The 22,103-nt window shown below is 41.3% G+C and overlaps 2 protein-coding genes across 7 annotated transcripts; both read right to left on the bottom strand.

The window, feature by feature from the left end:
* Positions 1-5,686: 5,686 nt before the first annotated feature.
* Positions 5,687-12,501, bottom strand: cep15 (centrosomal protein 15). Of its 4 annotated transcripts, XM_069513928.1 has the most exons (6): positions 12,349-12,501; positions 9,877-10,000; positions 9,750-9,788; positions 9,015-9,083; positions 7,599-7,775; positions 5,687-6,893 (listed from the first exon to the last, which is right to left on the bottom strand). In XM_069513928.1, exons 1-5 carry the CDS (start codon positions 12,375-12,377, stop codon positions 7,599-7,601), a joined length of 438 nt encoding a protein of 145 aa, XP_069370029.1. In that variant the 5' UTR covers positions 12,378-12,501; the 3' UTR covers positions 5,687-6,893. The 4 variants fall into 4 exon arrangements, with proteins under 4 accessions (XP_069370029.1, XP_069370045.1, XP_069370038.1 ...); XM_069513944.1 differs by having other exon boundaries at positions 5,687-7,775; positions 9,925-10,000; XM_069513937.1 differs by lacking the exon at positions 9,750-9,788 and having other exon boundaries at positions 5,687-7,775.
* A 1,553-nt stretch (positions 12,502-14,054) lies between these two features.
* On the bottom strand, positions 14,055-21,789 carry LOC109640347 (E3 ubiquitin-protein ligase RBBP6-like). Of its 3 annotated transcripts, XM_069513917.1 has the most exons (13): positions 21,465-21,789; positions 20,465-20,548; positions 19,983-20,073; positions 19,643-19,824; positions 19,056-19,097; positions 18,853-18,941; positions 18,650-18,746; positions 18,409-18,551; positions 18,068-18,240; positions 17,704-17,807; positions 17,308-17,612; positions 16,805-17,203; positions 14,055-16,605 (listed from the first exon to the last, which is right to left on the bottom strand). In XM_069513917.1, exons 4-13 carry the CDS (start codon positions 19,658-19,660, stop codon positions 16,062-16,064), a joined length of 1,914 nt encoding a protein of 637 aa, XP_069370018.1. In that variant the 5' UTR covers positions 19,661-19,824; positions 19,983-20,073; positions 20,465-20,548; positions 21,465-21,789; the 3' UTR covers positions 14,055-16,061. The 3 variants fall into 3 exon arrangements, with proteins under 3 accessions (XP_069370018.1, XP_069370011.1, XP_069370013.1); XM_069513910.1 differs by lacking the exon at positions 20,465-20,548 and having other exon boundaries at positions 19,785-19,824; XM_069513912.1 differs by lacking the exon at positions 20,465-20,548 and having other exon boundaries at positions 21,465-21,483.
* Positions 21,790-22,103: the final 314 nt, after the last annotated feature.

Genomic DNA, 22,103 nt, shown 5'->3' with positions numbered 1-22,103 from the left:
GCTTTTAACTTAAAGCATATTAAAAGACAGTGAACTATGAGCTATACTGACATTATAACAACTGAACATTATTATCCTGAACCTAACAAGCGGGACTAGTAGCAGTCTGAGTTGGTGCTTAATGTTAAAGCACTATGTGAGTAAATGTGAGTGTTCTTTCTACTTTTTTTCAGGGCTGCAGCTCACTTTCGTAGCCCAGAGTTCACCCTTAGTAGACCTATTCAGCGGCAAGCATCATTAGCATGTGCAGTGCAATTAGCCTGTAGACATTATAAAAAAGTTTTTTTTTTCAACAGTACCATGGTGGGCAGGTGTAATTACAGTTTCTGCCTTTAAGACGTCATCAGAAATGATCAATCTGTAGAGATGAGCCTGTGTTTAGTGCACAGAAGTTGTATATGGGCCATAATAAATGTTCTAGTAAACTACAATGTGTGGGCTGTATGAATGTGTGTTATTGAGTGGTCAATAAGAAAAGAAAAGTGCTATATAAATACACCCAATATACCAAGCTATCAATTTTGTGCTGCTTTCCTTCTCTATAGCAACATTCTCTAGGACAGTGATGATGATGATGGTGGTTTCATGCTTGCCAAACATCTATGTGTGGACAGGGAGGTTGTTAGATTAACCATAGAAACTGCCAACATAAAATTGTCTTTCAAAAGGGTCAACAGCAGCTAAGTCCCCAGGACGGATGGCATCCCAAGCTGTGCTCTCAGGGTGTGTTGATTAACTGGCAGAGCTATTCACCAACATCCTCAACCTCTCATTGAGTCATCCATGGTCCACACCCCTTCAAGGTATCCATCATAGTTCCAGACTCTGAGAGGCCCCACTAGTGCTTTGACTGATTATTCAAACCAAAATCTGCTCCCTCCTTCCTTACACCTTGGACCTTCTTCATTTTGACAGACCGAATAGGGCAACAGATGATGACATCTTATTTACCAGAATTGGCAGCCACACCTCCTCCCTGCTCATCCTCAGCAAGGGTGCACCTCAGGGCTATGTTCTCAGGCCCCCTTGTTCTCCCTGTTCACTCACAACTCTTCTGCCAAGTAAGCTTCAACATCATCATCAAGTTTTCTGAGGGCACAACCATCATAGGCTTCATTACTACCCCATCTATATCTGTGATGCTGATTGTGATGACATCACTGAAGACCTCTCCTGGATACTTCAAAAACACAGACAACACAGGCTCGTCAGTGGCTCTTTTTTCTGAGGAGACTGAGAAAAATTTGGTATGAACACCAGCATTGTCACAAACTTCTACAGGTGCACCATTGAGAGCTTGCTGGTGGGATAGACTGCAGTCTGGTATGAAAACGGTTCTGCATACAGCAAGTAAGAGTGGTAGGAACTCCCAGCCATTCAGGACATCACAGGAAACCGACTCCTGGGCATTCAAAATTCTACCACCAGCGATGACTGGCATACAGCATCATTAAGGGCCACAGCCCTCCAGCAAGCAGCTGTTCTTTGTTACTGTCTGGCAGACAGTACAAGAGCAGGACTGCACATACCACCAGACTTAAGAACAGTTTTTACCACCAGGACATCAGGCATCTTAATTCATGTACACATTTTGCTCTGCAAATCGGTCACCTGCCTTCTTTGCACATGTTTTTTACTTTACCATTGAAAAATGTGCAATAACTTCTGTCCACTTGTCACTTTGGTTTTACACTTTCATCCACATGCTTTTACAGTATTGTAATTTATTTTTGATTAGATTTATGTTAAGCGCCATATTTTTTGGGTTTCGCACTTTAGATTTTCCACGTCATTGCTCTTATTTTTCTATAGAGCTAACTTGTCCTTCTCGTCCAGCATTTTTCAGTACATCATTCACCCTGTGTTATCTTACACATGAGAAATAAAACTCTTCCCCAGACCTACAAAGGTAGTTGCCTATGAGGCATCGTGGTCAGATGTCTAGTTATCTGCATCAGCTCACTCTTCAGCATTGTCTTGGTCTGACGAAAGTGACAAAACCACATTGTCTGCAAAGAAAAGAGACGCACAACTAAAGTGGAGCCCAACACCCAATAAAAGACTTCTGGCCAAGAACATGTACATAGCTCTCAGTCTGGTTTTAGACCAGATGATTTGTACAAGGCTCCCTGAGGGACACGTTTGTAAGCCCTCTCCATGTCCACCAAAACCATTGTTTGGATGGGCAAACGTCTATTTTTATAATCTTGTGAGGGTGATAAGCTGGTTCATCATTCAACGATTTCTACAAGGTTGGACAATTAGTCTCCATCTCCATTCTGCCATAAAGGTTCCCAGGAAGGTTGAGCAGTGTGTTGCACTGATAATTGGAGGTTACCCTTTGTTGACCTTTTTTTTTAAAATGGGAGCCACAACTTTTTAAACGATTCCAACGTCATTGCAGACAAGACAAATGAACACACATAACACAGTCTATTCAAATACGTTAATCTTTGTCCAGCTAATTTCAGGCAAATTAATCCGATCCTCTGATGCTGCAAACCAATGAGCCATTTTCTCTATCACGCTCTGGCTGCGCTCAGCCCTTTTCTAGTGGCATTAGTGAGTCATTGTTGGGTAGGATCAGTTGATTTGGGGATGTCCGGTGCTACAGTTAATCCTTTTGACCTGACCTGGCCTTGCTGGGAATCGTCCTCTCCTCCTTCACTTTAGGCCTCTTTGTTGATGGTGAGCCACTCTGTTGGCTCACACAATTAAAGACCCGCTCATACAGAATTTAAAAATCTATGTGATGCAAGCTGGAAAAACCTTGCCTTTCCTTGAAACTGAAGCAAATTATGCTGACTACTAAAGCAGGACTAGAACATGACTGAAGTCATCTAACTAATTCATTAAAGTTAGGACAATTAAACTTGCTGACTTGTGGATCCAAGGTTTCATCTAGGTGTGTTTTTGAGCTGTTGTAGATACATTACTTTGCTAAATGTAACTTTGAGGACAAGAAACAACACTACTGATAAATGTTAAATGGTCTGTATTCATATAGAGCTTTTCTAGTCTTGATGACCACTCAAAGGGCTTTAGGTTTTTAACGCACACATTCTTACAGTGGATCTGTGCAGCACTTTCGAGAAGGGGTGACATTTGGGGTTCAGTATCTTGCCCAAGGACACTTCAGCATATGGAATGGAGAAGACTGCACACAAACTGCCCCATCCCGTAATACATCTATACTATAGATATATAAACTCTAGATCTGTAATTTTCACATTTTTTGAGAAAATCCAACCTTCATGAGCATGCCTTTATAGATGATTTGGGATTTTTCATTGCAGTTTGGATCAATTAAGATGCATCTTAATTGGTTATGGTTTGACTCAACCAGCAGCTGAACACACTCATGACATTCTTACCCTCTACAATGGAAGTAAAACGTTGCTCATACAGTCTGTCCCCACACTGTTAATCACTGCATCACTGTACACTACTATGAAGTATTTACACATGTATCAGACTGATGAGAGAAGTCCCTCTCTATTGTAAATGTAAGATTTTATTTTACACTGCACTGCAGCAGAACTGCCTGAACAGAATGTTTGCTTTCTCTTCAGTAAGAAACTAATTTAAATGTTTGCTTTGTCTGGTCTGTGTGACAGTAAACACATTAAAGTGCTATAAAGGACTTAATTAAGATTGAAACACAACATGCTGCTGCGGTTTGTGGATCCAAGCCAAGGCAAAATCAATATCAACAAAAGGCACAAGTACACAAACACAAAATTCATACATGTCCTTTCAGCTGCCCACTTAATCCATCAGTTGATACAAATAGCACCACATTTTCTGACTTTACCAGGTGACGGCAGAACCAAGTCCATGGAAGCACAATCAATACAGTGACTGAAGAGGAATTCAGCAGGAACAATCCCCCCACTGGGCTTCTCAGTAAAAAAAAGAAAAAGAAAAAACCTTTTCTTTTGGAAGGAGCTTTACAAGAGGTGAGAGGTATGTGATTACAGTTACACAAGTGAAGTAAGGGGCTGTAAAAGAGAAAATGTTACACTGCAGTCAATGAGTAGCTGTGCCAGGCTACCTTAAGGCCAATGTTGCTTCCTCTTAGTGTATGACATGAAGCCTTCTCTTTAATGTGAGACAACATGACAACAGTCAAGGCCTCAGCGAAGGAAAAGACAAAGAGCTGGCAGTCGGGCTGTTAAGTGGAGGTGACATGCCATGATCAAAGGAGAAACTCTGGACTTACAGGCTCGCACAGGGTCAGAGGGAAGCCTCAAACAGCGCCACCAGGCACAGGGCTCAGCAGCCGCTCTGATCTGTGAAATGTGAATTCAAAAACTGAAGTGAGAACATGAAAAAAATGGAAATCCTCAACAATGAAATTATGTCATTTGCAATTTAAATTGCATCCGCAGTTGATTCAAACCTGTGATCCAAACAAGTGCAACAGACTCAAAGTGTGAAATAACAGGCTGCAAAAACACAGCATGCCAAAATATTTTCCCTCCTCCATTCTTTCCCTCCCCTTCGCTTGCCCCTGCTACACCCACAGCATATCACTGAATGAAATGCAGCGTGCAATTACCCATTATCCAATCAACTGGAGTCGACACTTAACCATTTGCACGGCTTTGGGCTCAGCCAATTATCCATCAGGGCTCTCAGTGGGCTCTCAATAGCCGAACCACATTGCATAATCTTATGGCTGCAAATTCATGCCACGCCACCGGAGACTGAGGAGGGCTGGAGGAGAGCCAGGCTGCTGTCTGAGGGGTCATTGTTGTTATCAGAGGCTGGCAGAGTGAATCGAGGTCTGGTCACTGACAACAGTGGTGATTCAGGCTCCAGCACCCCGGGGCGTCGGCCATTAGAATACATAATGTAGGGCTAGTCAATTGGAAGGGCTCCAGATCGTGCTCTTCAAAACCCTTTTAGATAATTCGCTACATTGCATCTTCATCACCCCCACTCAGCCTCCCACCACACGATGCTGTCACCCGCAATTGGACACACAGCCCTAATGCCTCCCCCATCCCTTTCTTCTTTAAATCCTGCCCTTGACCTCACAGCACTTGCCCCCCGATCCCACTCCTTCTCCAAACCAACACCCCACCACCCAACCCCTATCAGTCCAGTCTGGTCCAGTCAGTCAGTGGTGGCCGGTAGCTAGCCGACCCCCTGAGGGCCTTCAACACTGGGGCCCCAGCTGAGGAGCCTGGGCAGCTGCCAACCACCAGCCACTTCAACCCCGGCCGTCCGGATGATTGCGTTTGTCAAGCCGCCACTCCGCGTCAGCCCCGTGCGGGTCTGATCACCGACAATTAGGGGTTAAAGTGAGGGGGTACCATCTCTCCGTGCACCCTGGCAGTGGATGAAGACCCCCACTCTGGTCTCTGGTGACAGTCAGAGCGATGTTCCTCTCATTATTTCTCTGTCACTGCAGCCCATGGCTCTGCTCTGTACATCCTCACACAACTTCAGCTATATCAGCCAGATCAAATGCAGGACGTATTGTTGTTGTGACCCCCTGTAACCCAGTGAATGGAAGCAGTCATACTGCATAGGCTCATATGGAAAACAGCAGCTGACAAAGCCAAAGCGTCCAAAAGCACAGAGTGCAGTGTGCACAGCTGGAGCGGCACACAGACAGAGCATTAACCAGGGCAATATCTCATTTCATCTTACGCTATACACAACAACTTAGCCAAACTTTTTGAATGCACTAGTGTTTATTGAAAGTACAAAAACTGTAACAAATGTACAAATCTGTTGATTATATCATCACATAGTTCACTGGTAGTGTTGCTGATATCTGCAATAACAAGCTTTACCATCTTTGTTCTTATTACATTAATGATTTCAATTAGACCACTCAAGAACCCTTTTTTTAACTTCACCAGTTTATGAAACTCTCATGGACACCTGATGGACAACTAAAAACATAAAGAGGTGATACACACAGACCCCACATCACTGGTGATTTAGATTATCATCGACAAGTGATTTTTTAGTAGTTTTTCCTTACTCTTGTTGAGAGTCAAGGGCAGAGGATGTCACACCTTGTTAAAGCCCTAAGAGACAAATCGTGATTTGAGAATATGGACTATACAAATAACATTTTGATTGATTGATTGATTACAACATGAATAATGATGTCAAATGAAAAATGAAAGAAATGAAAGAATATGCAGAGCCCCAAGTTGTTTATTGGATATCTCAATACACATTTAGATATTTTTCACCAGTAAGATTGTGCCAATGTTGTTAAAATAACAATCTATATCCATAAAATCTACAAAATCATATATAAATATGCATAGAAGTCATTTAATGTAACAGACAGACTGAACAGTTTATGAAGGTTTACCTCTGACGATGGAAAGCTTTTCCTTCTTTTGTCTGGAACGCTGGCTCTCTCTAGTGGGATTTACACAGCATTGCAACCATAATCTCAAAAGGACCCAGATCAGGAGAAAACATGCATAAGAAAGTGGCAATGCAGAGGTGAGGAGGTGAAATGAAGCCAGATTATTGATCCACTTCCATCATTAATACGAATAGTGTCATTTGTGCTTCTGCGACATTTGTTCCATAAGAACCTTCAATTGAAAAATATGTAAAACAACTTGAAGCAAATCAAGGTAAAATAGCATAAAATAACAGTTACAGAAGAGAGTGATTGATGGTTTTTAATAATATATTTCTATAACACTGCACCTGTATCACAAAGTATGACTGTAGTATTCATATAGAGCCTATGTGTGTGTAAAATGGTGCAGTGAATATGACTGTGCTGTCAGGCAGACACAACTTACATGAAATAAATAAAATGTGTTCACCTTTAAACTTAAATTTCCAAATGATGTCTCAGAGTGGAGGTCAGGAACACCTGATGTGTGAAGTAATCTGTCCCATTGCTGTAAAAATAAATAATGCTGCGTGATGGATACACAGGCAATGATAGAGGACTATGCATACATAAGGATAAGTAGGAAACAAAACTCATCATCTGATATAAATTATAATCTACAGCGCTGTGAACCTGGATCTTTGTGCTGAACTGAGTCCAGTATTAGACAGACTGACCTGATGGAACTGAACCGATTCTGCTAAATTCATAGAGGGAATATTGCAGCTGTCTCTGAATTTAATAATCCTGCAGTTTTGGATGATTCAAATACATACAGGGGATTAATCAAATTCACTCGTCTTCTGACGATGAGAAAACAACAATCATTTATTGCCTTCATCTTTAAATGTGACCACTTTCTTTACTTCAGGCACTGTCCTCTGTTTTGTACTCACTCTTTCTCTCTCAATAACCGCAGCAGCAACGTTTATCACTCTGTGCATTTTCTTCTATTAATTACATCACTGCTGTGGCTACCAAACAATCTGTCGAACTTCACCTCCACCTCACTAACAAGCACCTTGCTGTTGGTGTCAGAAAGTTGTGCTTCTTCTCATCGCTTGATGCCCTGATTCACCATAGAAACCCATTGGTCAGCAGAAAAATGGAATTGGGCTCTGAACAGGGTATGAGAGTCATCTGACTTGGGCTCATTTGCATCATGTAACTATAACATTGATACTTCAGGCTGCAGTAGCACCTTCATAATCACCTATCTGGCAGCCCGTGGTTTTGGCCGCGGAGGAAGGCCTTGGTCTTGAGCTATGCTGGGGTTCTGTTTGTCTCTCCTTGCTGTCTGTCCTGGACCATCAATTGGGTGTGGACCTTTACCCAGAAGGAAGTGATCCCAGGCTGGGATGGACTCTTCCACAGACACCCAATACCTTGTCTGAAAGAAAGGAACAAAATGAGCCCTGTGGTTGGTGACAAATTACAAAACACCATATCTGACTCCATTTTCAATCAGGTCTGAATGCAGAACTGGACCTGAAAAAAATTATTCTTGAAAGAGAAATATTATATTCAAGTGTAATCCTTAGTTAGTGGGGCAAATGATTTATTCTTTAGAAGTCAAATATTGAACTGCTAATTACGTCTGAAGTCTCGGTCACCAGTTACTTCAATTGTATCGGATTTGGCTGCTACAAAGTTTACTTCTGAACCTCCAGAAGTGTTTTGTGGACTCAAACACTTCACTTCACTTGTCATAGTGGTGAGTAGATGTGTGAATTTTCATTTTTTAGTGAACTATATCCCTTTTTCCGGCCCGATTTCCGAGTCGTACCACTCTTTTTAGATTGGTACGTTTTTCAGTTTGGTCTTGCATGGTTTGCTGTGCAGTGTACAGGGGGGAGCAGGCAGTAATTTATTGCTCCCAACCAACCGTCGGACGCTCCGTTAATTCTCTGACATGTCAGCAATCTTTGGACGGCAAACTGAACTGGAGAAGCTGCTTCGATGAGAGATGAAACGTTTCACTCAATCACATGATGTAGCCTCTATAATGTGTTTTAGTTTGAAACACACTTTATACACTGACTTTGGTTGAGGCCACACTGTGGAAATGTTTGGGTCTTATCCCTGTGCACCACAGCGCACTGTGCTCAGCACAGTTAAATGTCCAGTGAGCAAAGTGTGACGGTGTGCATTTGGCAAACTGGCAACAGGATACTTCTGGTGCATCTGGAAACAAGGAGAAATCAAGAGACTGAGATTTACTGGGTGTGTTAGTGGTGTGGATTGATCAACCATTGTATCAAACTTCCCCTATCTTTGCCTTTAAGGACAGAGCACACCGTGCAACAGTGTAGTGTCATATTGGTGAGGACTGGCTGCATATAAAGTATAAAATGTTGTCTTTTTATCCCAATGCTAACACACCCACTACATTTCAATCTTTCCCTGTTTCCAGATTATTGGTACATTCAGAGTCAGTGTAAAATGCCCACAATCTCAGAGTTTGGAGCTTCTCCTCCACATGTAAATGTTTCTTGTTTACATGACAAGGAGCTAGTGTATTAACAGTTTACAGATGAAGAAAAAAATGACCTGAAATGTGAACTTGTGATAGAAGACACAGTCAGACGCTTCACACAGTTGTGTACTGTCGCTGTAAAAAACATGTTACCTCCAGAGCCAGGAGATGTGGGTGTGGCAGCTTTCCCCCTTTAAGACCATCCTCTATCTTCTGTAAGTCCTGCAGGGACAGGGGGAACATGTTGTTTGTTACACACTCGTCGCCGTGCATAACTTGGCCACAATTAAACTCAATCCTTATCTGAATGTTTAGAATGTCTATCAAAAGGATGTGAACTGACAGCAAAGTTCTGGAAACTTAATGAAAATGTATTTGGATGAATACAGACACTATAATCACTCCTCTTTTCTACATGTCCCTCTTCTTCTCCTGAGGCTGCCTCTACAAACTCACACAGACACATTTGAAACAGCAGGTTTCACTCCGACACAAGAGTGATTCAGGTGTCGGCTGCCCAACAGCTGCTACTACATCACACTGCTTCTGATTAATTGTCAATATGATGTGAAAAACAGAGATACTCTGATGATGTGTTAAAATGTCTTGTGTGATCAGTTTAAAGTCAGAGACAGAAAACAGCTGGAATCCTCCACATTGTTGCACAAGAAATTAAAGGTTCAGTGTGTAAGATTTAGGTGAAAGGGATCTATTGGCAGAAATTAAACACAAGGAGGGGGTTCTCTCTATGGAGGCAGCCATGTTTTTTTTTACAGTAGCCCAAATCCAAGTTCTCTTTCATGTTTAGAAGGGGAGGATGAGGTGAGGGGCATTCAGCTGCAACATGCCACTTCATCACTAGATGTCACTCAATTCTACACACTGTACCTTTAATAAACTCTTGACTTCAGCTCCAGCTACAAATACCTGACAGGGAAGTGAAGGAGAGGTCAGTAAATGACAGACAAAGAGAGGAAAGGTGAGAGGGTGGACCACAGCTGTGAGGGGTCCTCACCTGCAGTAATGTGGCATTCCTGTGGCGAGCGGCCTCACACTCCTTTACCTGTTGCCTCCTCAGGATGTTTAGCTGCTCCCTGCGACTCCCCATCTCCTCCAGCAGCTCTGCTCTTTTAGCTAAACTGATAACACACACAGCAATAATCCATATTAAGCTCATAACACCTCCAGTATGAACAGCGGCCCTTGTCAAACTGGCCGGTGAGTTTTTCAAAAGTACAGTGCATGTCTGATGAGCATGAGCAAAAGTAAAGACACAAACTGATTTTGTTTTATTACTTTTCACATTGGTGGAATTATGGGTAGAAGAAACCTGGTGCATGTTTTCCTTTGAAGCAGTATCCACAGAGTGGGGTTACTTATAGGTACTTGTGAAAAACTTCAGGTTCAGGTCTATGTTCATAAACTCTGAGCCTCTAACTGCCATCATTCAGACGGACATCCTTTATCACCAGCCTTGTTCACTCTTTCCTCAGAATCCCTTTCAAGCATCCATATACCATCTCTACGCATTAATGGATGACTTACTGTTGTAATGATCTAATATTGACATTTCCATTTCCTCTTACTTTAATTTAATATTTTGTCAGCTTATAAAATGTACTAAGGGAACTGGTGTTATCTCTGCCTCCTCCATTATCGTAGGAGGTGTTTTAAATACATGAGGACTGACATCAGGACTCATCCATCTCACTGTCAAAGACTACTTAGTTTCTGTTGGTGAAAAAGTGAAGAGACACTTGAATAACAGCTCACTGGGAGACATTTTGTCCCACACTACAGCTGTACTGCAGCAAGACAATTTTAAATTCCATGTATATTCAGTGACTTATCAGAATAATTGGGATGATTCACATTCCCTCCATTGTTTTCTAGGGGGATTCATGTGTCTATTATGATAAAGCACCTTTCAACATCTAAAGGAAAGATCTGGCCAGTGTTCTGCCCAACCCTTTCTAAATTCAAATCCACCGTCACATATTTGGTCACATTTCTGTCTGTTTTACTCGATTAATAGATTGTATGGAAATAATAATAAAAGTTAAGATAAGAATATAGTTTGAATAAGAAATATCATAAAGGTCTTTGAGGTATTCTCTTTCTTGTCTGATGATGAACAAACCATTGTGAATATGAAATACATAAATGATACATAAATGATGTCATATTGTTTCTGCAGCTGAAGCACAGAGGTGAGAATAGAAGGATTCAATTATGAGCTCTATCTGACTGGCATGTTGAAATAAAAATCATAAGGAATATTTGACAATGTGTGGATTCTTGTTTCTGATAAAAGACAACAACAGTTTTAGGTTTCATTTACAATTATCTTGTAATCATTATTAACTCTCCCTGTTTGATAGATGCTCTGTTCTTAAACTGTGGTGGACATGTGGAAAACATGGAGCAGCAAAATTATTCATCTGAGCACTTGTTGGTATTTGAAGTCTTCTTTCAGAAACTATAAAGAAAAAAGAATAATACAGAAATGCTAATTTGGTAAATGGTCTGTTTTTATATAGATCTTTTCCAGTATTGATGGCCACTCAAAGCTCTCCATAGTACAGTCTTGCCATCCACACACACACACACACACACACACACACACACACACACACACACACACATTCATACATTGCAGGCACATCATAAACTAGGGTTCAGTATCTTGCCCAAGGGCACTTCAAGAAGCAGGATGGGGGCGACTGGCATCCAACAATGAATTTAACTTTTTCTGCTTTTGTATATCAGATAATTAAAATAAATGTAAGAAGGGTGGTTTATTAATTTGTCTTAAACATCTATGGTAAAGTTCATAATAATAATAATAGCTTGATTTATATTGTGCCTTTCAAGAGACCCAAGGATGCTTCACATATGTCCATGGGTGCAAAAGAAAAGAAAGAGTTTGCACACACAGGACAGAAATAAACTGCAGTAATGGCAGGGTGGAGTGTTGACAAAGGCTTGATGTAATAGGGCGTGGAGGGATTTATATATGTTTATGTATTTATTTCATCACTGGGTCAGACTATCAGGTTACAATCCTTCATATATACATTTTGTGGTATACGTTTGATCTGGACTTCAGCGTACTGTATAATACAATCCTCGTGTTTAAGTCTCACCAATCAAGTGCTGTGGTGGACTACACGTGTAGGTAATGCACTGGCAGACATTGTTCTACAGCTCACACTGTTCAGTGGACTGCTGCTATTGCTATTTACAGATGCATGTACATTATCATCACGTGTAAGCCTAAGAGGGTCCGATTCAAACGGAGGCTCCGGGTTATTCACATGAACAGGGTGTTTGTCTTGTTCAGGTCTGACGTGCTCTCTTGTTTGTTCACCAGATGTATCAGCCCCGGGGCTAACAGCAGGCTAAGCGGTCGCTGAACGGGAAGCTAAGGTAAGCTAGGTCAGCTAATTCTAATTCGGACACTTCGCACCGAAGCTGCTGCACTTACATGTCCTGGTGTTTTTCGAGTAAGTCCATGAGCCGAGCGCCGCTGTCCGTCTCTGCCTGTAGCAACCAGGTCACGACACCAACACATCCATAGCAACCGCTGTGGCATTCCCAGCCGGACGTGGCGCGGGATGTACTTCAAAATAAAAGCAGTCACCAAGATCCTCTCCCGTGGAACCAGCTCCCACTCTGTGAGGGAGGCAGATACGGTCTCTACATTTAAGGCTAGACTTAAAACCTCAACCCTGAGCCATAGTCATCCATAGTTATGCTGCTATAGACCTAGACTGGCACTATCACCAATCTCTGCACCTTCGCACAGCACGTGCCCATAACCCTGTGACTCTGATACTGTATATATGTATATACTTTATTTTATTTTATTTTATTCTATTTTATTTTATTCAATTTCTTATATATTGTTGTTTTTTATATTGTTGTTATATGTACATAAGTAGTGCACCAATGACACCAAGGCAATTTCCTGTATGTGCAAACATACCTGGCAAATAAAAGAATTCTGATTCTGATTCTGATTCTGACTGCTGGGAGATCACCCATCAGGCACCAGAAAACAGCACCTTCTTTCTTCCTCTCTCTCTGCCTGGTTTATTTTGTTGTATCTTATTACATATCTCTAACTCCTTGGGTCTTCTCCTCCCCTCCTTGGTCCATACTGTGTGGCTCTCCGGAACCTGTCCTGATGAGGGATGGACCTGGTGGAGGTCTCCGGTCTGTCGCAGGACTGACATGGAGGGTCACGCAACCCCCCCCCCTTTATTTCCTTTTGATCCCCTATATTATTTGTTCTTTCTCCACTCACCCCAACCGGTCCTGGCAGAGGCCGCCCACACCGAGCCCGGTTCTGCCGGAGTTTTTCTTCCACCTGGGAGTTTTTCCTCCCCGCTGTTGCTCATGCTTGCTCGGTGTGGAACAAGTTGGATTTTGTCTTTCATAAGATCTTGGACTTTTGTGCTGCACCCTGAGACAACTGTTTGTTGTGATACCGTGCTGTATAAATACATTTGATTGATTTAAATTTGATTGATAGAAGTTTTTTTACATATTCACAGGCAGTACCAGGAGGATGTTACGGTGTTAGACCACTTTAGAGAGCATGGGGATGACAACACTGTTACCGCAGCATATCAACATTTTATTTATTGTCAACATGGCTCTTTAGGCCAGGGAACCCATCTTGTCATCCCCAGCTGCTGTATTTGTCCCTCTGAAGGCTTCATACAGTACCGCAAGTATTCACACACCGGCATATAGGTGTATAAGGATATAATTATGGTTATTATTACTTCTGTTGTATCTTTTTAATTGTTCAATTGAGTTTGCACTATAATGAAAAGTGCACTAGTGACCTCCCGTCTGGATCAGCCCTGTTGAAAACAGTTTCAATACTTATTAATATAATGTTTGACATTTATATCTAGTTTAACAAAAGCAATGCTAATATGAGTATTACACAGGGTTTGTATTCCACAAGAATGATGTCAAAGCAAATACAGAGTGCATCTTTTATGCATATTTATAAAAATGCATCTTTTAATTAAAAAAATATTTGCGTAGTCTTCTGAAGCTGAAATCCCAGTTTTCAACCTTTCAGTATCTGATATACATGTAAACAACTCTGAACATTGTGCATGTGAGTGATCAATTTCAGGTGCAAGCTGTGAAAACAAATAAATAATACAAGACTTAGCATTTCAAACTTTGTTTTAATGGATATAGTAAAATGGCAGCCAGAAAGGAGAGAAGATAACATAAGAATGGAAGAAAGAAACTTGTTGTCAATAAAACAGAGAAACAACATGACTATTGTTCAATTGTTCATAAATGATTTTACATCCTGAGTTGGTGGGAAGTTCACTAAACCAAATAAATACTCTAAATTGATTTGGTCTAAACATACTCTAAATCTAGGGTGACTCAACAAGTACTACAATGATCTTAGGCAGGACTAATTCACAATATGAATCTATCTGTAACAATGTAAATGTTACTATAACAGCATCAGTTTGAATATACAAAAAAACGATCAACAGATAGAATTTATATTGATGTGGTAAATGACCTGTTCAACAGAAAACCGGAGACTTCAGCGTCAGAAAGACTTTGTCTCTCAGTAGTTTTCCATCCTGGAGACAACACGGTGTTAATCCCTGGTTCTGTCACAGGTCCTGTTTCATGGCACCTCACGTTAACTTTCACTTCTCAGATGAAGTCTGTGCCGTTCCTTTGGTTTGTCCATTTTCAATTTCTAAGTATTTTCCTCCATTCAGCGTCTTTTCTGTTCGCATATTTCCTACAGACCTTTCATAACAACCTCCCGGTCCCACTTGTTCTCCGTTTTTTTTACGGGCGCAGTTCTTCATGCAGCTTCTTCAGCAGACAAACGCACGCTCACTGTCTATGTGTCCAAACTCCAGGGACAGTAAACATACATGAGACGTCGCCTCAGACCGCTTTGTCCTTTTAGGCTATTTGTTAGCAACAAGACAATAATTACAGGATGTTGACAGGAAGCCTGAAGAAGGGTGTATTTTCAAAATAAAAAACCCAAATAGTTGCGGGATGTTTCCAGGAAGCCTGAAGGAGGCTGAATTTTTAAAATGAAATCCTATGGATGGTGATAAGACCTTACAACCATACAACATGGTTTCTCTCTGTCTCTCTGAAATTGGTCAAGTCTCTCTGTCACCGACCTGGATCATGCATGATTATAAAATCAAACAGCTTTTGGAAATGTCTCTCACCGTCTCTCTCTCTCTCGCTCGCTCTCTCTCAGGGTCTATCTCCTTCCTCTTAAACTGCCACAGTTTCTCTCTCTCCCTCTGTGTTACCAACCTGGATCATGTTATCAAAATGCAGCTTTTCTAAATGCTGAAAATGTGTCTCTCTGTGCGGAGCGGCGTCAAAATGGCACCCATTCAAAATGTCTCGGGAGATTATTATACAATTATTTAATAATATATTAATTTCTTCCACATTCTGACCCAACACATTGGAACTGAGATGTTGCCACTTGAAAAATATATAAATGCACACTTGCACAGTCAGTAAAAGCACATTTATTATGAGTATTATTGACATGACCTTAATCAGTTCTTCTCAAACTGAGGGGATTGTAAACACGACTGTGTTTTAAGGTCTTGACCTTTAAATGTAAAGTGCCAAATTATGAATTGGCGCTATATAAATAAAATTGAATTGAATTGAATTGACTGGAAGGAAAGTTTAGCACATCAGATTTGAGTTGATCTGAATCATTAGAAAATAACTTTGTGTGAAAGATTCAAGATTAATTTAACCAGGATTGAATCAGACCCCAAGAATACTTAAGTAATTTTTCACTGCCTGCATGGCGGAGAATTTGATCTACAGTCAGAAACTCCAAGTGGTTTCTACACCCAGCCACAAAATGTTCCTGCATATCAGCCCTGTAAAACAGCACAGTGTCGTTTTTACACTTCAGGATATGAGATTCAAAGTGTTAATTTTTTAGTGTTAAAACTTTATTAGTTATGACACAGCCACTATTGTAAACAAGAGAAGCTGTGAAGAAAAGGCACAGTAGACATAGTAGATGCAGAGGAGGTGATACAGACAAAATCATACATTACACCACAGCTGGCTGACTGTGTGTTGTAGTTGCTGTACGAAGACACGCTCTCACTCAATACATCCATACATTGTTTTAAGGTCTTATGTGCTGGACTTAGTCCCTGATGATGAAGAGGATGGAGGATGGTGAGGGTGAGCACCTCTCTCTTCTCTCCCTCTTCTTCCTCTACCCTGAGGGGAGTAATCTCTGGGTAATACCTGTTGATACCTTTCTCTGTCCCAGCGATCATGTCCTCCAGGACTTGGTCCCTTTAGTTCATAAGACGCCAGCTCCTGAGGAGGATGCCTTTGTCCACCAGGGCTGCGGCTTCGGAAGCCACCAGGGGAGCGAGACCGGGACCTGAAGGGTCCCTTTCCTTCTGCTCCCTCCCAGGGTCCTGCCCGGAGGGTAGGAGGACACTGCGGAGAGCCAGAGTGGCGAAACCAGGTAGGGGACCTTGACCGTGAACGTCTGTAACTACGTTCATTGTGTCTGGAATGAGGGGAGCATGGAAAAGACCGGCCACGAGAGCGTGAACGGGAGCGGGCTCGACTTGGGGAATAAGAGTAAGACCTGGATCTAGATCTTAATCTAGAGAGAGTGTAAGGAGAGCGGCTGAATGGAGAACGACTTTTTGACCGGGACCTGGGAAAGGAAAGAATGGAGAAGATGATCAGGAAACCAAAAAAGAAAGAAGCAGATTATGTAATAAATTGACAGAATGGCTTGAAGGATTACGCAAATGTAAATTATGTAAATTGTAGTTAAATGTAACTAAAACCAATTCCAAATCTGTAGCTGCTGTAGCTGTAGGACGACTCAAGATCAAAAAGAAACTACTCACTTGTCCTGTTGGTGCCTTTGTCTGGAGAAATCTTCCTTAGAGCTTTGGGGCTGAGAGAAGGAGGGTCCAAGGTGGGCTAGAGGGGGCTGGACACCAGGGGAGAGCCAGAGAGGTTTAAGCCCCGGTGGTTCACGTGCATAAATTGGCTGGGATGGGTAACCAGTTGGAGGAGGAAGGTTAAGGCCAGAATTGTAGGGACGACGGTAGTGCTGTCGTGGGGGCGAGTACACTGATGGAGGAGGGTAGAGCTTTGGTGGGGGTGGGTACAGGCATGGAAGAGGGTAGGGCTGTAATGGGGGCGGGTACAGGGATGAAGGAGGGTACACCTGAGGAGCAGGTCCAGGAGGTGGAGCTGTATGGAGGTGGGCGGGGGGGTGATCTCCTCTACCTCTGTAGGACCTGATTCAGAGGGAGAGAAACACTCATTGAGAGGCCGACATATTAGAATACAAACATTTTATAGTTCCATAGACATTGTACAAACTATATGGGACTAAACTTACCGAGGTGGGGGTGGTTTGATCTGGGTGGTGGAGTGCATAGGAGAATGTTGGTCGGGGACAGGTGAAGGAGCTGGTGAAACATCTGGACCTTCACCAGAAGCAGCCTGAGGAAGAGTAGGAGCAGCAGCAGCAGGCGTAGCAGTCACAGCAACAGGAGGATCAAGAGGAGTGGGTGCAGGGGGCTGGACCTGTGATAGAGATGCAGCAGGTCTGGACAACTGAGGGCTAGGTGGAGGTAGTGCTGCAGGTTTGGTCTGCTTGTGTTTATAAACCCATCCGATTCCCATGCTGATTTTATCAATAGCCTGCATGAAGAAAAACATTTTAGATTTGCTTCACACTTCTGGTCAAACAAATATGACATTAATCAAAAAGCATGAGTTTCAAAGGCGTTACCTGTTGAAGAAATGTGTTGGCATTCAGACTGTCAGGTGAAACATCTGATTGTTTGCATGTGATGCAGATGTGCTCCTCTGAATCTAATAAGGCAGTCCTGATACCTGAAAACAAACAGTCCTTAGTTCAAAGCTATAATCCATTTGACCAACAAATTAACACACACTCCGTCTGTACACTCCTATTATAAGAATAAATGTTTCAGATGACAATAAATTCCCTTCAACCTGCCCAGTCTATATATATTTACATATCAATTACAAAGTGGAACACAAAGACAACCATCACAAATGAGTTTGAAACAATGCAACATAGATTTTAGATGGATTTCTATTACTAATGCATGTTACGAGAAAGGACTTACAATCATTGCAGTAACTGTTTCCGCAGCAGGGTATAATTGCTGCGTCTTGCATGAGTTCATTGCAGATTGGACACAGGAGTTCATAAGGGATAGGGTCTGAATCATCCTCTGATGTTGACTGGTCATGTGGAACAAAGGGAGGGCGCTCCTTCTTGCCCTTGGCATACGCTGTCCTGTATCAATACATTTGCATTTATATTTTTAAAATCTTTGTCATAACAAGTGAAAAACCACAGAGGATATAAAATGAAAAAGATAAATATGACATGAGTTGATACTAGTATGAGTTTTGTTGCATGAGGAGGTAGTATTGTGTGTGTTTGCGGACATCCTTCACGTACGCATCTATTGCAGGTATGGCAAATTCCCCAGTGCTGGTTAACATGGCTCCTTTGGTGCCAGGCTCTGCCTTCACCATGAAACTCTGAGGAATCCCCTTACTTATCCTGACTGGCTGAGCATGCTCACCACCCTTGTCCTGGACCTGAAGGTTCACAGAGAATATTATCACTCATTTGAGATTTAACATCTTTAAAAATGTACTTAACAGAGAAAAACATTGCAATGATGCAGGATCCTTACCATCAGCATGGGGCACTGCCGGATGTTGTGACCATCCTTTCCACAACGATGGCAGATGTAATGAGCAGGTGGAGGTCCAACTGCCTTCTTGGAATAACTACAGAGACAAGTAAATCTTATTTTTCTAACTATAAGTGAATGTTGTTCATGTTCAAAAAATACAACTTTGGGCAAATACAAGAGCAAAATGTTTGTGTACTAACTGTAATGATTCATATTCATGGTTTGACTGTGACATCATGGCTCTAATCTTGTCTTCTTCTGATGCTTTAGCATCGACCAGGTTGGCCGTCTAAAAACAACAAAAGTAGGACGTCAACACCACAAAATTCAAAAAGAGACAAATCTATTTAACTAAATAGGAAACATTTTCAGGCAGTTCAGTCAGCATGTACAGATACATTACCTTTGCCAGCTGGGCGAGTGACATCGAAGGAGAAGAATCCTTCTGCAGGAGAATCAGAGTACAGATTACAAAGGTGTTAACAGAACATCTAATCGATACACAGCGGAATATAAGAGCCCAGATAGTTCCCCACCACATCTGTGTCCAGTCCCTCATGCCATTAAAGTCTTCACACCAAAATCAGGTCAATAAAGGTCAATACAAAAATACCATGTTTTCCTTTTACAAACCCTTTAAAATACATTTGACTTTCAATATGAAATACAGTCACTTACAGTTTAAATTATAATTATTAATTATAATTATAATAAATAATTCTCACTCAATTATAAAGTGGCAACAGTTTAACATTTGGCATTTCAGAGCATTCAAAAACAATAATGGCTAGTCTATTGTTTCTCTTATCATCCCCATCTCAATCAGCAAGAATTTAAAACTTTCATCAACTAATTTCAAAACGCAAACCTATTTTCTAAAGAGAGAAACAACAAACTACTTTGGCTGTGGTGACTCCAGGAAACCCTCCCCAAAAAGACATCATAAAACACATAGAGGTTGAGATCTCAACACAAATGTAGCCAACACACGGTCAACAGAAGATACATAGAGCTCGATCATTGTTGACAGAATGTTTTTGAGAAAGGTGACTAAAGCCAGAAAGAGGGGGAGAGAGTGAGAGGTGAGAGGAAGAGGAGGACAGAGTGTTGTTTTCGGGTTTGTTTTACATACGGGTCTAGATGATCCAACCACAACTGTGTCAGAACGATCTCTGCAAAAACACACAGGAAAAAAATAAACCATCAGTTACCAACATTGTTACTGAACACAAGACCAACTTATCTACTTATCTTAACTATAGGAAATCTAATATAAACAATCAGTGACTTTACTGAGTAATTGTAAAACCAGTAATAACTTAATACATACACAATGAACTTCCTGTCATAAGGCTTCACTCTGGTACTCGGAGTGCGGCGCACAATCACGGAGGACTTTCTTGGGATGAGGACTTCCTCATCTGTATATTCCACAAAACACAAGCAACAAATCATTAGAAAACAAAAACACCAACCACTTACAATGACATCACCATTCGCTCAATAGAATACATTGATAGGCCTTTGTTACTAAACAGATGCATGAAGTTGGTTTGCAAAGGCATTGTTCAAACTTATTTATTCATATATATTTATATGAATATACATATAATTAAAATAAACAGCTGATACTCATAATTTAAGATGTGTATTGTTCTCTTGACATGAGTGTCTAGCAATTAAATAAGTAACTTTGATTAAACCCTGTAAGATTAAACAAACAATTGACAGTAGACTATGCTACAGCCACTTTGAAAAGAAAATTAAACTGTTGAGAGCAGATGTTCTCAAACTTTTGACACCATGTACCACCTCAGAAAATATTATGCTCTCCATGTAGCACTAGTATGACTAGGGATGTCACGGTATGAAATTTTGGTGCCACGATTATTGATACTATAGAAGGAAAAAGACACACACAAACAATATAAAGTGAATAATATAGCTAATGAACTAAAATATTTATTATTATCATCAACAATATCCAGTTTTTGAAGGCTGTGCTAAAATGAATTATGTAAGCTATTTTATAAAGTTGCCTTATTGTAGAGGGTTGGTCAGTGAATTTGTTTCCTGTCATCATAAGCAGTGTATCTGTATGGGACTTTAATTATGAAGGGTCACCGACAGCAGTTGTTCTGTTTTGGGAGTAATATAGTAAACAGGCGAACCGTTCTGGTTCAAGCCACATTCTTCATGTCCTTATTATACGATTACTACCTCCAGTGTAGGTGAATTAAACTCCTGGCTCCATGTTTAATGGATCATATAGAAAGAGAGGTGTGTGTGTGTGTGTCAGCTGTTACCGCGGAGCTGGTCACAAACCGGATTTAAACAAAGATTTCTCCTCCTACTGTCGCTGTGAACTCCTCCAGTGGAGTTTTTCGACCAGCGTTGGTGAAAATAAAGCCGTTACATCCATTCCCTCTTATCAACTAACGTTTCAGTGACTCTCACACACAAAACCTGACTCAAGAGAGATTTACCCGCACGGTGCAGACACAAATTACGTGACTCCCAAGAGGCAGGACACCATAGTTAGATATCATAGTTTTCACAATTATAATGGTTAGGAAATTTGTGACGTTATGAAACCGCAGATATGGCTACATCCCTAGCACAAAAGTTAAAATACAGTAGTGTAGGTCTAACCTGACAGTTCACACAAGAGGAAGGTTTATTCCTAATTAGAAAATTATTTATAGTTGACTGTTGTCAGTCACAGCCACACTATACAAAGGTGTGCAACTGGGACTTAAACACTTCCACATGCTGATGTATACACATATTAACTCGTCAGCTGACAACATACCTTCATCAGTCTGCCCATTAGAGATCAGCAGGTCTCTATTTTTGTCCTTGAGGCGCTCCTGGGCCATGATTGCCTTTTCAACCTGTTTAGGGTGATATACAGCCTATTGAACGTGACTAAACTGGAGTCCCGTTTGGAAAAACCCACAGGCCTGGTACAAAAGCAAAATAAAAATGTGTTCAGTGTCAGGTTAATTTAAACTTGACGTGTAAGGAGCCAAAACAGGGCAGATTTACACAAAACTAGCAACGGCAAGCACAAATTGTGTCAGCTGTAGCTCGTAGAGGCACTTTTGGTGTCAACAGAAACTGCTACTGATATGTAAAGACATAAACCACACAGTTTAAAGGCAGGTGCCTTTGCTGCATATACTTTAAAGGCAGGCGCCTCTGATGCAAACACTTTAAAGGCAGGCGCCTCTGATGCAAACACTTTAAAGGCAGGCGCCTTTGATGTCACACTGTTGCCCTCTGATTGGCTGACTACACTTTGAGTAAACACAAATGGCGATGACCACAGCTGACGGTCACGTTATTGTCACGTTATGTTATGTTTGGATACAGCTGTAGAAGACCAGGGACATATTTGTAGTCGGTTACAACACGATTGTTTCAGAATGATAAGTTACACTGTCCTCAT

This window comes from Paralichthys olivaceus, chromosome 2 (genome assembly GCF_024713975.1).
Source record: "Paralichthys olivaceus isolate ysfri-2021 chromosome 2, ASM2471397v2, whole genome shotgun sequence".
In the NCBI taxonomy this organism is placed as follows: Eukaryota; Metazoa; Chordata; class Actinopteri; order Pleuronectiformes; family Paralichthyidae; genus Paralichthys; species Paralichthys olivaceus.
The sequence above is the reverse complement of the archived record's forward strand: the minus strand, read 5'-3'. Positions and strand labels throughout refer to the sequence as shown.